Source organism: Corticium candelabrum, chromosome 10 (assembly GCF_963422355.1).
Source record: "Corticium candelabrum chromosome 10, ooCorCand1.1, whole genome shotgun sequence".
Classification (NCBI taxonomy): domain Eukaryota; kingdom Metazoa; phylum Porifera; class Homoscleromorpha; order Homosclerophorida; family Plakinidae; genus Corticium; species Corticium candelabrum.
The window spans coordinates 2747202-2763784 of NC_085094.1; the positions used below are offsets into that span (position 1 = coordinate 2747202).

At 40.2% G+C, this 16583-nt stretch overlaps 2 protein-coding genes across 3 annotated transcripts; one reads left to right on the forward strand and one right to left on the reverse strand.

Moving 5' to 3' along the window:
• The first annotated feature begins 318 nt into the window (after positions 1-318).
• On the forward strand, positions 319-1643 carry LOC134186230 (LON peptidase N-terminal domain and RING finger protein 1-like). Its single transcript, XM_062654143.1, has 6 exons — positions 319-397; positions 459-635; positions 820-916; positions 991-1081; positions 1189-1262; positions 1321-1643. Coding segments are annotated over exons 1-6 (657 nt in total). The 5' UTR covers positions 319-395; the 3' UTR covers positions 1537-1643.
• Positions 1644-3178: 1535 nt separating this feature from the next.
• LOC134185638 (trichohyalin-like) lies at positions 3179-16495 on the reverse strand. Of its 2 annotated transcripts, XM_062653473.1 has the most exons (19): positions 16318-16495; positions 16204-16248; positions 16039-16153; positions 15845-15970; positions 14729-14818; positions 14524-14662; positions 13140-13206; positions 12868-13080; positions 9086-9193; positions 8390-9028; positions 8175-8228; positions 8000-8035; positions 7139-7661; positions 6454-6560; positions 6288-6398; positions 6088-6207; positions 5942-6022; positions 3535-3774; positions 3179-3465 (listed from the first exon to the last, which is right to left on the reverse strand). In XM_062653473.1, exons 2-19 carry the CDS (start codon positions 16216-16218, stop codon positions 3325-3327), a joined length of 2925 nt encoding a protein of 974 aa, XP_062509457.1. In that variant the 5' UTR covers positions 16219-16248; positions 16318-16495; the 3' UTR covers positions 3179-3324. The 2 variants fall into 2 exon arrangements, with proteins under 2 accessions (XP_062509457.1, XP_062509458.1); XM_062653474.1 differs by having other exon boundaries at positions 16204-16495.
• Positions 16496-16583: the final 88 nt, after the last annotated feature.

Here is a 16583-nt window from a genome sequence, read left to right on the forward strand (position 1 = left end):
AAATTGTCTGCATAACTATGCTATCAATTAATGTAAGAGTGCAAGGCAAAAAGCAACGCGTCGTATAACGGGGACCGTCCATATTGTTGTCCGATTCTGATCCGGAAATAAATACTGTCCTTCTCTTGCACAGCCAAATTTGAAACAAAATATTTCAAAACTTTCAGTCGTTGGAAAAGTGTTGTCTAGCGCAGAGTTGATACTGCCTAACAATTATTACAACTCATGAATTAGCAAATTGTTAGTAAAATTCTGAAGGCAAATGCAATCACATTTTTATGCTAATCTAGCGGTTATACTTGAGTCAATCGAGTGTTCGCTCCGCCGACCTGCATGTTACGTGTTTTCTCAGAGCGTGATCGTTGTGCGACGCATTCTGCTGTTCTTGTATTGACATGTAAGTTGACTGCGATCGCGTGTTCGTGTCCACAATATGCAGTTTTGTCACTTTATTGCAGGACTTCGGCCAACCACCATCTCGTTCAGATACCGATTATTCTTAGCCGCACGGCTGCGTTTCCAGGGGTCACGTATCGATGGAAAATTCGCGAGAAACGTACGATTCAACAATGCCTAGAATCAGGCAGCTCGCAGTTCGGTGTTTGTCTTGTTCGACCATTGGTATACAACGAACCGTAAGCCGATGCCTTTATAGAGAGTGAACTGCATGAATAGGGCTGTGTCTCCACTTGTTGCTCTTTAAACAGGTTTAACATTAAACTTGTTTAATTAATTTAATTAATTAAACAGGTTTAACGTTAGTGGAGACGCGCCCTACGTGCCGTGCATATGCATTGATGCAATTTCTTTGGTATATAGGTTTGCAGATGTCGGCACTGTTGTAACTATTCAAAATCAGGTAATGCAAGAAAGTGGAGACTTACTTATCGATGCTATCGGAGACAGAAGATTTTCGGTAAACCTAACAAATCCGGGATAGTCAACTGATAAAATGACTGAAAGGCGTGGTTACGCACATTTGGTTTGCAGGTTGTCAAACGCGAAGCAACAAGTGAATTCTTTACAGCAAAAGTACTTTTCTTGTGCGATAACAACGACATCTGCCTCCTTCACGCACAAGGTATGGAAAATGTAACATGTTTCTAGCCAGAAAGCCCTCAATGCATGCGCATGCGAGCTTGATTTACTTAGTAAAATTGCGTCTCGTGTATGCCATAATTAATCTAGACCTGCAAGAGATTCGTCATGTCGTCTATGACAATACTATTCAATGGTTTAGATCTCTCCACGAATTGCTAAAGGTGATAACTGCAATCTACAGTAATTTTACGGAAATTATTGCGCTATGTGCCTAACTAGGAAAACCTGACGTGGTCACACGGCAGCTTACCACGCATTGACGACGAAATTTCAGTTTCTCGCTTACTTGCCGACGGCCCCGTTTGGGTCTGGTGGGCTTTCGCTGTTCTTCAAAAGCCGGAAATTTCACTAGCAGCGCTTTCAAGTACAAATTTGAAAGAACGCCTGGAGTTGTTGCAAAAGCAGCTAAAAGTGCAAATGTCACTCGACTCCTAGATTCTATTCAATGTTTCCTAATACAGCTGAACATTGAGTTGTTTGCTAATTAGCTAACAAAAAGTTTACGGATAATGCTATGTAATCTGACTATGTAAAAATCTGCTCTGTACACATATCTAGTTTGGTACACATCTCCAAGACCGCCAGATAGCTAAACTGCTAAAAGCCCGACTTCATAATTATTTATTTATTTGGTCACGTGTTACACAGGAGGCGGAGCGAGACGTTGAGTCGGTCGTACACACACACACACACACACACACACACACACACACACACACACACACACACACACACACACACACACACACACAAACAAAACGGACAAATGGACAAATGTCAAGCCCTCCACGTCATTCGTGAATGGCGTCAACCTTAAGGTCAGTTGCGGAGATAGCTCCCCCTGCCTCTAGAGACAGGGCCTCCATGCGCTACGTGGAGGCTTAGGGCCAGCGCTACAATCCACCTGGAGCTTGGCCAGAGTCATCCTAGGGCACTGACTATAGCGCAGCTTTGGGACTGGACACCAAGGCCCACAAGTACCCGTCTGCTGCATGATGCTAGGGCCAAGCCAGCGGTCATGTCCACCCCAGTCAATGACCAGGTACTCATTTATACTCCTGAGACGAAAGAAGCAATTGTGTGTCAGTTTCTTGCTTTAGGAAATTATGCCATAGCTCGCCATCACTGTGACTTGAACCTGCAATCCTGCAAGGCCTCAGATGTTTTCATTCTCCAAATGCACTCTCTAACCAACTGAGCTATTGCACCACACACACACACACACACACACACACACACACACACACACACACACACACACACACACACACACACACACAGACACACACACACACACACACACACACACACACACACACACACACACACACACACAGACGGTCATTTGTCACGTGACTGGCGTGCGTTATTGTACAGTACCCTATCCATGGTGAGTTTAGTAAGGGCCACCATCCGCACTAAACGACTAGCTTAATCAATTAGTAAACATATGCTACTGTTTTAGCTCAACCTATGTTTGCATGCATACAATGGATTTAGATGCATGCATGAACTTCATGAATTTACAGGTTATTGGCAAATAAGACGACTTGCTTGTAAGCAAGTGTTTCTTTCATTTCCAAGACTAAAAATTTAAAAAGGTTGGTAAGAAGCAATAGTACAATATTTAGCCGTACTAACTAGTGATTGTTGAGTAATCAATGCCTGAAGAAAGAAACTGGGCAACACATGAGGTTATACGGGCAACTCGTGTACAGTAAAGGATGCGGGTAAGACAAAAGCTGTCAGTGCATATACAGTCGTCAATATCCTACCACCATTATAATGATCGATAAGCAACAGCCGTCATCAACCATCACTTGTGCCATCTGTTTCCACTGCATCAGTCAGTCAGTCAGTGTCAATCGTTTTCTGAGATACAGTTTACATGCCAAGTTGTTGTTTAAACCGCTTTCGTTTGTGTTCTCCCTTGCCTAGTGTATCCACAAACGAATTTCCTATATTGGCCCATCCAAATCCCTCTAGAAAACCATCAACCTATAGAATTGAAAACATGCACTCTGATTCCTAAGTAAAGACCGTTCAGACTAAAGCTGAAAGGCTACAAACAATTAACTTGTGACAGAGACAAAATGGTGAATGTACTTCAACAAAATCAGTAATTGCATTTAGAAAAATAGTATTACTTAAAACAATCCAAACTATTGTGAATGATGTGCTAAATAGACAACATCAAGAATGACAAAATATAATTATTATAGCTTAGCTGGCATTCTTGGATTGATGTCCTTGCAATGCCTTCACCATAACAAGTCGAGGTCCAAAGGGAATCCCCAACTGTGCCAAGTGTTCCTCATTCATATGCTGCAATTCGACCATAGACACGTGTTCACGATCAAAAACCTACATTACCATACACATGATAACTTTTGCAACATATTTATTTGTTTATTTGTTCGTTGTTGTACATACATCAGCATAGCGAATATACCCGAGTCCATCAAGAAATGTGCGAATACCCTGAGGTGGACGTTCACCAAAAAAATTCGAAAGTTTGTAGAAACTGTCACGTCGTTGAACTCGAATTCCAGAGCTATCTGGTGGTCTTAGCTGTGCAGACGACTGAGAGTAGGCCGAAGATGGTGAAAGGGTCGAGTGATTTGTTTCCGATCTGTTAATTTGTTGGTGAGACTGGTGATAGCTACTCTTGCCCTGAAAAACAGCAACTCAATTTACTTATATCCGTGCAGATATATTATCGAATTTTAGAATAAAAATCTAGTAAAAGTATAATTAATTAATTATATCAATTGATGCTCTTGCGTTGAGCAAATTGTGTCTTTTTCTTTGTTACTATCATCGTATTCGCATGTTGCATCTGTACTTTGACTTCTCTGCACATGTTGTGACTTGTTCCATGTCCTAGTCTCATATAGATAAGGCCAAGGGCATACCTGGGGCATTTTATGAGTCGGTTCTTTTAGTGTTCTAGTGGACCTCCCACTCAGCTCAAGATGGTCTATTCTAGTGAATCTATTTATTAGTTACCAAGTCTATTGGAAGACATTTGCAATTTAGATGCATGGTATACATGTAATATATACGTATTTAGACTTCACATTACACGTCAAAGAGTCTTGCAATTGGAGTCTAAATCTGCATTTCAAATGCAAGACCCAAGCCAGCACTTCAGCAGCTACAGCTGCTGCAAATAATGCATGCTAACTCAGCAGAGACGGATCCAGGATGGGCAGTACAGATTACATTGCCAAGTGAAAACTTTGGAAATTGCTGCTGCCAGACATCCTATTGCAAGATAACTTCAAAGATTCAAGATTCAAGCGTTGGCAGTGATGAATAGGACAAGTCTAGGCGGTTGGGTATACGAGTAATGTAGATTGATGTTACAACAAGACAGCTAAAGCTCTAATAACGAACTATGGAGTGTACAAAAATTACACTTTATATTACACAAGTGTACACTGAAATTATCTAGACTACAAGTTTGTGCCTCTGGCATACACACCTCTGGATTCGCCCTTGAGTCTGATTGGTCGTATACATGCAGAGGTACTGTACGTACAAGCGGACCTCCAACTGAAGTGGGTCGATTCATTCGTCCCCCCTGAACCCCATAAGTATGCACCTGAAGGCAGGTAACATGACAGCAATTCTACAGCAGAGTCTACTAGAATAGGTATCATGTCAACTACTCAATCCAAAATATTAGAATATAAAACTTCCAGAAATGTATTAATTATCTTGCTTGATGCCATTGTAAATACAATATCATAATGCAGTGTTTCCGCTGGATGCTCGCCAAATAGCCAAATGCTACAAATAAATGTTGCCGGCTGTACAATGGTAACTCTTCCTCGCCAAATTGGCTAGCTGTTACAGTATGCCTTCCTCGGCATCTTGCAAGCACGGTTGCTGCAGTGCACTAGGAATGTCAGTAGGCACAATGCATTGAAGCTCCAACTACTGCAAGACCAATCTATTGCACACCGTCTATTTATGTTCTGCACATTGAAGGTACTCTCTTTGTGTATGGCTTCAGTAAGCATCAGACTAGAAATGAGCACAGTAAAAATGACAGTCACAGCTCTGAAGACGACTGCGCGGAAGTAAAACAGAAGCAGACCAATGGTAGAAACCATGAAGAAGTCGATGTCGATGTTAGCCTCAATGATGTATAGAAATGCCAAAACTTCAAGACTTTGACTTTCAGAGCTTTTAAATTTTGTTATAAAAGTCACGAAGGATCACACTGAACGCTTGACATCTACAGACTTAGTCTTGCCAAAGTCACGTTCCTTTGAGCATAACATGTGTCAGATTAGTACACTACATTTGCTGTGACAATTGATAAATGCTGTCTCTCTGTCAGACCAAGTTAAACTTGAATCAATAGTTGTCTTTTAGATTGTTATTTGTTTGACGTTTGGCAGATATTTTCTTGGGTCTGAAATAGTGTTTGGCTACAAACGAATAAACTCCTATAGCCAAGTGCACATGGCTACAGTGCTAGTCAAAAATTTCCAGTGGAAACACTGAATAATGATAAGATTCTTCTCAATTTGTGATAAAAGCATCTGTCATAGTTGTAAAATAACCACTAACTGCACACACACACACACACACACACACACACACACACACACACACACACACACACACACACACACACACACACACACACACACACACACACACACACACACACACACACACACACACACACACAAACAAACAAACAAACAGACAGACACACAAACAGACACAAAATAAACACAAGGACATACAAACAAACACACATACGCACGCATGCACAAACAGAGATCATTACTACACTCATATTACAATGCATATTTCTCACCTTTCCAAATGGATTAAAACCACCCAAGAAATTTCGGCTACCTTTGAATCCTTTACTGCTCTCTTTGAAGCCAATACTTGGCTAATAACAGACACCACACTTAATTAACTAAACCTTAGCATACACACAGCTGTACGGCCTCTTACACTTCGCATCTTTGTAGCACTGCCTTCTCGATCTCCAGCAGATTCCACCAACGACTCGCTATTCAATGAAGCAAAACTCATTCGTTGCAGATACTCGACCTTCTCTGTCAACGTCTTTATCTGTAAACAACAACACATATTAATATAATTTAAACCCACACAACCTACAACCACAGTCTATGTCCGTGATTCGTCTATACCTTGTCATGTAGTCCTCTAACTGACTCGTCTTGAGCAAACCTCATCTCTGCACTTCCCTGCAGAGAATAAAGCTCCGACAGTGCAGCCACGTTAGACTGAATATGAGCCAACTAAAACGGAAAACTTAAGCACAACATGATCTACACAATAAACACCCCATCACACCTTTCGTGAAAAATCGACCATGCAGGCATCATAATCCTGCATTTTCTGTGAAGCAAGTCGAATCACTTTCAACATGTACTCCAGACGAACTTCAATCTTTAGTTTACCTACAAATACATCAGTCTAAAGTTGTCACTCATTGTAGTACTCACCATTTGAAACGTTTCCCTCCAGAAAATTTATAAGCAAAATTAACTAAAATTTTAGTTGATTGAATTATATTGTAATAAATTGATCACTATATTACTTCAATGTAATTACTATATTAATACTACAGTTTAGTAAATACAGTAATAAATTAAAACTGACAATATATATAGTAATATATAATGTAGTAATTAAATACATAATTAATTTGAATGTATTAATTCATATAATGCCTGCAATCTATATCGAATTGGCTAGTCATTGATCGCCTTGTGGCTACACAGCAACATGTACCCTGCTGCAAGGTTGGTGGGTGCAGAGATGGGGTAAAGACCCCAACATGGAGGGCATAACGAAACAAAACAAAATATTAATTATTCTGTTTTGCATATTCTATAAACTTGATTTGTACCTACATTTTAATTTTCTATACTTTTACAATTCATATAAATATAATACATTACATTAAAAATACCTTTTTTATTATATTAATAAAAACTAAAATTTAGCTAAATTCATTAGCACAGAAACAACTTACGTGCTCGAGATGCCCTCCTTTTTGCCCGACTGTTGACACGTCTCTTTGTCTCCTTAACTAATAGCTCCTTAAGTCTGGCGTTGCTCTCCTCCAAATGCAATATCCTCTCCTCTAGCTTCATATCGTAGCTACTAGACATTTCCTGCCGTTTGTCTGAGACTTGAGAGAGAACGGGTACCGGCTTGACTTGGCCAGCAGACTCAACTACATAAGTTCGTGGTACATCCAGTATGCAAATGCTTTTAGACTTTGCAGTAATAACATCAACTTCAGAATGTAGTGATTTATCATGATTTGTATCATGCTCTGGTTTCACAATTAGTAACCCCGATTTTTGTTGTACTAGTTTTGTATCTTGATCTGTTGGCCTTGGCATGGAAGATGAGTAGAATGAATCATCCAATTGTTCTTGCCTGGCACAAGTAGCAACATCTTGAACGGTTCTCACATTGTCGGCACTAGTGGATACTTGATACTCATCCAATCCCTGACTTTGGCGAATGTCACCTTCAGATAGTGTTTTCTAAACATTTGAACATTGTAAATCCAGAATATTATTGATCACTTAATGATAACAAATATAACAAAAGAGTGTCCATCGTTATAATAAGATGCGTTAAACATTTTCACTGTAATGTGACCATTTGGTTACCACTAGTATCACTGTACGCTGTTCGAAGAACACTATTACATGCATTTCAATTAGGTAACGTTTGTTGTCAAAATTCTTTAAAATAAAAATCGTTAGCTCACAAAATTTGTCATTTTTGGCCAAAATCATTAAATTTAACATCATTATATATTCTGGATTTTCAGTATATTAGATCAAAGTTTTACATACATACAAATCTCTTTACTTACATCAAAAAATCTTTCCTCGGAAGCATTGCTTGATTCCTATAATTAGACAAATTACACAGGCTTGAGTCAACAAGCAAAAGTGTGTGTGTGTGTGTGTGTGTGTGTGTGTGTGTGTGTGTGTGTGTGTGTGTGTGTGTGTGTGTGCACGCGCGTACAACTACAGTACAACACTTACACTTGATTTACGTTCCTCTTCTATTGTATCAAGCATTCCAGTTGACCTGAAGTCCTGAAACACAAACAAAGAATACAATCTGAGTTCACGAGTATCAATCTCACGTGGTACAATCAACATCTATTAGTCAGTAAATCATCAACAATGATCCAATATATATATATATATATATATATATATATATATATATATATATTACAAAATACACTACTTACTGTCAAAGAAATAGCGTGTCGCCTTAATCCCTTTTTGTGCTTGTTTCGTCTACCAAAATGGCTTAAAGACACAGACTGTCGCAATAAAATGTCTCCACTTGTCGACAAGGCTTTGCGACGCTGCAGTGCTCTAGTCAGTAACGTATCTGTGTCCGGCAGCTGTCCAGATGCACTAGCTGCGGCATTGCGTACAACATCTGAAGAAGACATCGACCTCTCACTCTCATCCTTATGGCTTTCTTTAATCTGTTGTTCGTATCTTGCGAGAACAATCTGTTGCTCAGACAGCCTCCTTTGTCGTATCTGCTCATGCCTTTTCAGCTCTTCTTTCAACCGCTTTCTCTTGTCCTCGTGCAGTCTCTGTTTCTGCAGCCGTTCTCGTTTTTCCTGTTCTTCTTTCAGCCTCTGTAACCGCTCATGCTTCTCTCTTTCTAATTTCTCACGTTCACGCATCTCTGCTTCTTTGACTTGCTTGGCCACATCTTGACGTTCCTTTTCTAGTCTTGCCTTGTAAGAAACTTGCAGTCTCTCCTGCCCAGTTCTGGCTTGATTTGTTCGCTCCCTTTTTTCTTTCTCCTTCTGAAATTGATGTGCTACATTCTCTACAGGATCTAAGCTTTCAGTTGAATGTGCCAAACGCTAAGCACACGTTTTATGAAACTCATACAGTAGAAAGTGGATTAAAGTAAGCCTTACAGTGTTGTCGACTAGGTTATGTCTGCGACGTTCTATAGCTCTCTCTTGCTGTTGTTGTAAACGCTTTTCTTTTGCTTCTCGTCTGCTCCTGTCTGCTTCAAGCCGAGACTGAAGCAACAGACAGTCACAAATGAAGCAAATTCAAACAAAAGAAATCAATACATACAAACATGAACTCATACATACAGATGTGCATACATACATGTTCATCCTAAATATGCAGTTCAAACAATAATTGCATCTGAATACTATACGTAGTTTTAGACATCATATTCATTCATAAGAAAATGTGCATAATCAATCAAGTCAACATTTAATTTCTCATATCTAATATTAGTGCTAGAAGAAAAGTAAATATTGTCTATTGTCTATAAAAAATAACTATGTGTGTGTAGGCATAGCAAATGCTGCAACAACAGATGTGTGTGCGTGCATGTGCGTGCGTGTGTGTGTGTGTGTGTGTGTGTGTGTGTGTGTGTGTGTGTGTGTGTGTGTGTGTGTGTGTGTGTGTGTGTGTGTGTGTGGTTTATTGGTCTTTGGAGACACAAGCAAAGTTATAAATGAATTTGGTCATGTCGACCACTCACTCCACCGTGTGGTTTACACACACACACACACACACACACACACACACACACACACACACACACACACACACACACACACACACACACACACACACACACACACACACACACACACACACACACACACACACACACACACACACACACACACACACACACACATATATATATATATACAGACATGGGCATAATTGTGGAGCCACCCCTCATATCAGCTGAGGCAGGAAAATCACCAGAACATTGCAGATTTATGAATATACCTGCTGACCCGCCTAAAGCTGCATCTGATTCTACATCAAATCATGCTAATTGAGTATTGATATTGTTTTGATTGGACGCTTTGACAACTCGTAGCAACAAAACGATTAAGGAATGACCAGACTAACCACCGCCCCCATGCATTACCATGTCAGGATTTCGCTCTCTTTGAAGAAATTTGTGGCTTTTAAAAAAGCCGGGTTTAGTTCATCGGGTCACACACACACTCCAAATAACCCACACACACACTCCGTTAAATTCTCAATACTTGGTTGCTCCTCCTCTCGCTCGTCTTATAGCCTCAATTCGTCTTGGGACAATCTCTATCAGGTTGTTAATTAATCCCTGGGGTATTTCGTGCCAAGCCATCTGCACTGCTTCCCACAACTCTCGTTCGGTTTCAGGATGTTTTTCATTTGCCCGAACCTTCAGAACATGCCATAGATTTTCAATGGGGTTTGCATCTGGCAACTTAGCAGGCCAGTCCAAGACAGTAACCTCGTTGTCCCGCAGCCATTGCCTGGTTGAGCGCGAGGTGTGAATTGTCGCGTTGTCTTGCTGGAAGATAAAATCTTCACCGACTAAACAACGAGCATCTGGCAGCATGACATCACCCAGGATCTGTTGGTAGTCTTCTGAATTCAGACGGCCTCGTATGCAATGAAGAGAGCCTTCACCTTGAAAGCTGATGCAACCCCACAGCATAATGCTCGTTGGATGCTGCACTACTGGCTGACAACATTCTGCGCTAAATTCCTCCCCTTTTCTCCGCCACACGTACAGACAGCCATCACTTCCGATGCTGATTTTCACCTCATCGAAAAAGACAACACGTTTCCAGTCCTCCAACGTCCAGCCACCATGGGTGACCGCCCACGCACGTCGACATTGCTGATGTTCACGATTCAATTGCAGCTTCTTGCATGGACGGCGAGCACAAATTCCTTTTTCCCTGAGACGGCGAGTGATGGTTCTTCAGGACAATGACTTCCCACATGCCGATGAAAGTCTACCTTGCAACCGTCTCGTCGTCACCTTTCTGTCAGTAGTGCAAGTCGTTCGAGTAAACGATCCTCCCTAGCTGACGTTGATCTTTTCCTTCCAGATCGCTTGATGTAATCACTACTGCCTTCTTCCCATCGTTTCACGCACTTCTGTACTGCCCCACGAGACTTTCCTACCAATCTGGCAATTTCACGATGAGACAAGCCCGTCTGGTGGAGACCTTCGATCTTGCCTCTAGAACATGGGCTGAGTTGGCGAGCGCTTGGCATTTACGCAATAGAACACGACCGTGAGATACTGAAAAAATCAGCTGAATGCGACTTGAGAGAAAGCACAGGTAATTTGACAAGACAGCTGACCATTTCTCCACTAGAAATTGCTTAGCGCTCAATCGAAACAGCTGATTTCTCTATAACAGTCGCCCTATTTCTGTACATTGTTGCAAACCTAAAGTCACTCCGTCAGCAATCTTTGCTAACTGGACTGTGACAGAAAGGACTGGACAGGACATTAGCACTGCAGAACAAGTTTCAGCAATGCAGAACAGTGACCAACAAATTTTAGTCTCAATTGCTGGTCTAAACTGTTCATGTTGTGACGTCACAAGAGCAGATGAGAATAGACTCAGAATATGCAAGTAAACTGAAACGTATAGCCTCTACTTAATCTTTGAGTATGTCTTCTAAAATAAACAAAGTCATTTTATTGTTTAGAAGCTTTTTGAAAATGATCTTGATTATTAACTTCCAAATTTACTGATTGAACTGACAGCAAGAAGCAGTCATGTGTCTCAACAGGTCACACATCTCCTGCAATCTCAGACATGTGGATGGCACAATCAGAGCCATTACCTCACCATTATGACTTGTTTTAATTTACTACAAAGCGCAGCTGTCACTGTAGATGCATCTACTTGGACTGTCTGAGAAAGTCTAATAACTTCTTAATCTGGGTCACATGCTCAGGGTGGCTCCATAATTATGCCCATGTCTGTATATATATATATATATATATATATATATATATATATATATATGAAGTAGCTGAAGTCCTTAGTTGGGACTTCCCTGTATGTGAGTAGGTGTGTAAGAAATAAATAAATATAAATATATATATATATATATATATATATATATATATAATTCGTTGTTATATATATATATATATATATATATGTGTGTGTGTGTGTGTGTGTGTGTGTGTGTGTGTGTGTGTGTGTGTGTGTGTGTGTGTGTGTGTGTGTGTGTGTGTGTGTGTGTATGTATGTATATAATGTACATATAATTACCTTAATGCTTCCTATGTTCAAATGCACACAGCTTCCATAAAGTTTGCTAACAGAATGTTGTCACACAACTATAGATACTAAAGCATGCAGACCCCATGTGATTATATAATACGGTACTCACCATGCCATAAACAAATAGAAACACCCAATTTTCAGTATAAATACGTATATTGTTATACTGCAACTATTAGATTTAGCTAACAAACAGTCTTACAATCACTTAGATTTTGATATTTGTGCTGTGAAACATCAAGCATAATCAGAAGCAAGGTTGCCTTCTTTTGTGTTCTAAACACCAGCTTTGTCTACTGACACTGACAGGGTTTAGCAGTCACTGTCAACCACACAAGATTTGCCAGAAGCCACGTGTCATGTCATGTGATCCCACAGGTTAGCTCCAAATTTCTAACTTACGACAGTAACTGTTTAGAAAAAGTAAAGATGCCAACATTAGTTAATCACAAACGCAAGCTACACCACAATGAAACATAGTAACCACAATGACCCAACTGCCACCCAATATGATACATTCCCATTGCAACACCTAACACAGCTAGACAATTAAAATGCGACATCCACAACCAAATTTCTCTGCATAATTCTAATTCGCGACTGCAATAAGGTGCAATAAGCATGTAACTGACCTCGATTCGTCGTTGATGTTGATATTCTTCTCTCTTCTTGACTTGATTTTGGTAGGCCATCTGTATCTTTTCCAAGTAGTGACGCAGATTCTCTGCGTCTTTGCATTCTGCAAATTTTTTCGCTACCAGAGTGCCTGGGTTTACATCTAAGTGACGGTGTGCTGCAGCCAAAGCCATTTGTATACGGTCAACAGGCAAAGCAGACATAATCCTCTACACAATAACAATAGCTCTCACCCAAATTTAATTAAATAATTAACAAAATTAAATACCCCAAGATCTATTGCTCCCGGACAAAGAGCATTCACTAAATTGCACAAGATTCGACCATCAGACAACCTGTAAAAAAGATGAGAAAATGGCTCATGACAACTCCATAAATGTCACCGCAAATACATGAATCTCAATGTCGACAAAATGCACAAACAACATTTGCCTTAGTAGAACCACATGTCAATCATTATGAACGAGCTCTAACAACAGGTACACATAACCACATGTTCACACACACACACGCAAACACACACACACACACACACACACACACACACACACACACACACACACACACACACACACACACACACACACACACACACAAATGGCAAATGGATAACGAGCTGCCGTTAAACGGTAATGCCCTCAGCCAGATGGCTGGGTTCCTGTGCACTAAGCAGGAGTTATGGGACGTGCTAAGCAATCTCCTGCAGTCTGGCCAGGTGCTCGCAGGAGCACCGACTGCGATGCCAACTGTGGTGTGGGCACCCGAAGTCCACCCGAACCCCAGTGGCTGATGAACTTTGTCGCAGTTGAAGACCTTTGCCACCCCAGTCAATGACCAGATACTCATTTATACTACTGAGTCAAGAAAGGCAATTGTGTGTAAGTTTCTTGCCCAAGGAAATTATGCTTGCCATCACTGTGACTTGATCTTGCAACTCTGCAAGGTTCCGGATGTTTCCATTCTCCAAACGCACTCTCTAACCAATTGAGCCACAGCACGCATGCACACACAGACACACACAGACACACACACACACACACAGACACACACACACACACACACACACACACACACACACACACACACACACACACGTGCACACACACACACGCACGCGCGTGTGCACACACATGCACACACACCATCTATGTACATACTCAGGGGGTCTCATCTGGCACCATGGCGCTGCATGTAGCGCCAAGCCAATTTTTGCAGAGCCAGAGCAGCACTAAGATTGTACGTAATGCTTTGACAAGCTCATATTACAGATTATCATGCGCAGTACAGGTATGTCAATATGTCAAAGCAAAGAAAAATTGACTGCTACTGGCCAAGTAAATGTAGGTCTGGTGACTCTGGTCTTCAGATGCAGACATTGGCTGTCATACAACCTTTACATACACTTTACCAGTCATAAATACTTTAATTAAGTATGCGTGGGTCCAGCGTCACATTGAGTCAGAGTATGCCCAGCGCCAATTACATTTCAGCGCTGCATTTACAGTGCCAACCATTTCAACCCCCCTCCCCCCGCATACTTCAGCTAACAGTGTGCATGCAGCCACAAAAAGTGCATGCAACCACACACGGAACAAGGATTTAGCATAAACAGACAAAGCACACAATCAGACATAAATGTAAATTTTTCTTACAATGAATAAGATGACACATCCCTGTGAATCATTTCACCAACCCAGTTTAAAACAGCAACATCCTCCTTCGTCACAATATTAAATTCAAGAAGTCCACGACTAGTGGGCCGTGACTGTACCGCCTCAAGTGCAGTCTCAACTAATGTACAATAATATCCCTCAAAACACTAAACAATCGTCTTATAAAACATAACGAGATCACTACCCTCTGCCATTCCTTCTCTGAATGCCTGCTGCCATTCTCGAGTGTTTTGAATCAACAATAGAATACAATGTATATCGCCATCAGCCACATCTAACAATTAATAGGTATAAACTATTAATAATTAAATATAAAATATAAACTATTAATGAATAATTAAAATATAAATATAAACTATTAATAAATAAATAAAATATAAAATATAAACTATTAATAAATAATTAAAATATAAAATATAAACTATTAATAAATAATTAAATACAAAATATAAACTATTAATAAATAATTAAAATATAAAATATAAACTATCAATAAATAATTGAAAACTAAATTTATTAACAGATACAATAAACAAATATAAACTATGAATAAATAATTAAAATATAGAATGTAAACTATTAATAAATAATTAAAATATAAAATGTAAACTATTAATAAATAATTAAAATATAAAATGTAAACTATTAATAAATAATTTTAAAAAATTAATTTGATTATAACAAAAGAAACAGTAAGGGCGCGTTTCCACTAGAGCCTAAACCGGTTTAGCAAGTGGTTTAAGCTAAATTGGTTTAAGAATTGACCTGTTTCCACCTGCACTAAATCAGTTCTATTTTAAACCTAAACCCCTTTCCTAAACCCACTTCAAAGTAGGTTTAGCAAAGTGGTTTAGGTTTAACTGTCACGTGACAGTAGCGCACTTGTTTAGATGGCTTCCCACAATGTCGTTTTGATGATAGACTATTTTGCTGGAATAGGATTGCCCTAAAAGATGTAAGGGTCATTAACTCGGGGAAAGAAATCAGTAGCTACGGAGAGAGACAAGACAATGTCCTTGGTCATCGTCATGCAAATTCCTACTAGCAGATGTTGAATCAGTGAAAACCAACAGTTGCTCTGACTCGGCGACAAACCAGCCCAATACTTCAAAATAAGACGTTCCTAGACTGTTTGTTTTGCACATCCCGGATGTGCAAGTTACTAGTGGAAACAGTCGCTTTCTTGAACTGGTTTAGTTCGTAAACCAATTTAAGCTAAACTAGTTAAAGGTGCAGCTAGTGGAAACACGGCCTAAGTCTATAATCATCTGTTGTTATTTGCATTAATGTATATCATTACCTTCTGCTTTGATTCCATCCAGGTCAATGCCTTTGTCGCATAAAAATTGCAAACATATCTTGAGATTTTCGATCTTCTGGACTCTCAACGTAGGTCTCAAAAAGTGGCGTGGAAGCTGTTCATCGGCTACAACAGATTCAGAACATGTCAACACATCTCAACGATCACGTGACCATGTTGTAGTGATGGCATACCCACTATCTGAACCAGCTTCAGCAGTGTAATTCCATCCGCAATTTCAGCTTCTAAATGTGTCACAGGCTTGTAGCTATGGCTTTTCAGCTGCTGGTTGATCCACCGTATTGCCTCCTGTCAACAGACTTGTTAGATGGGCGTGGTCATAATGTCTCACAACTTACCGATTTCTCTTCCATTTATGTACAGAAACAACTTTATTTCGAGTCCTGCAGATTTGCTACACCTTAGCTGACTGAAAAACAGCATTTGACTGGGCAATGAGTAAATACACGTACAGATCCTGTGTTGCAGACGCAGAAAACTCGAATGCCTCCGGAATCTGAGCCCGTATACGTAATCGCGTAGATACCAGCAATGGCAGACGCTGTCTATTATCTGTTATGCACAACTAGACGTCCACTTGCCGCAGTACGAGAAAGTATAGTAAGTCGCATTGAAGTCAACGTTTCGAGGCCGAGGCCTAAAAGCGGTCTGGCTCCGAGGCTATGCCGGCCGCGCGCTGTTGCGTCGCCATGGTGATTGTGACGAATAGTCACCATCT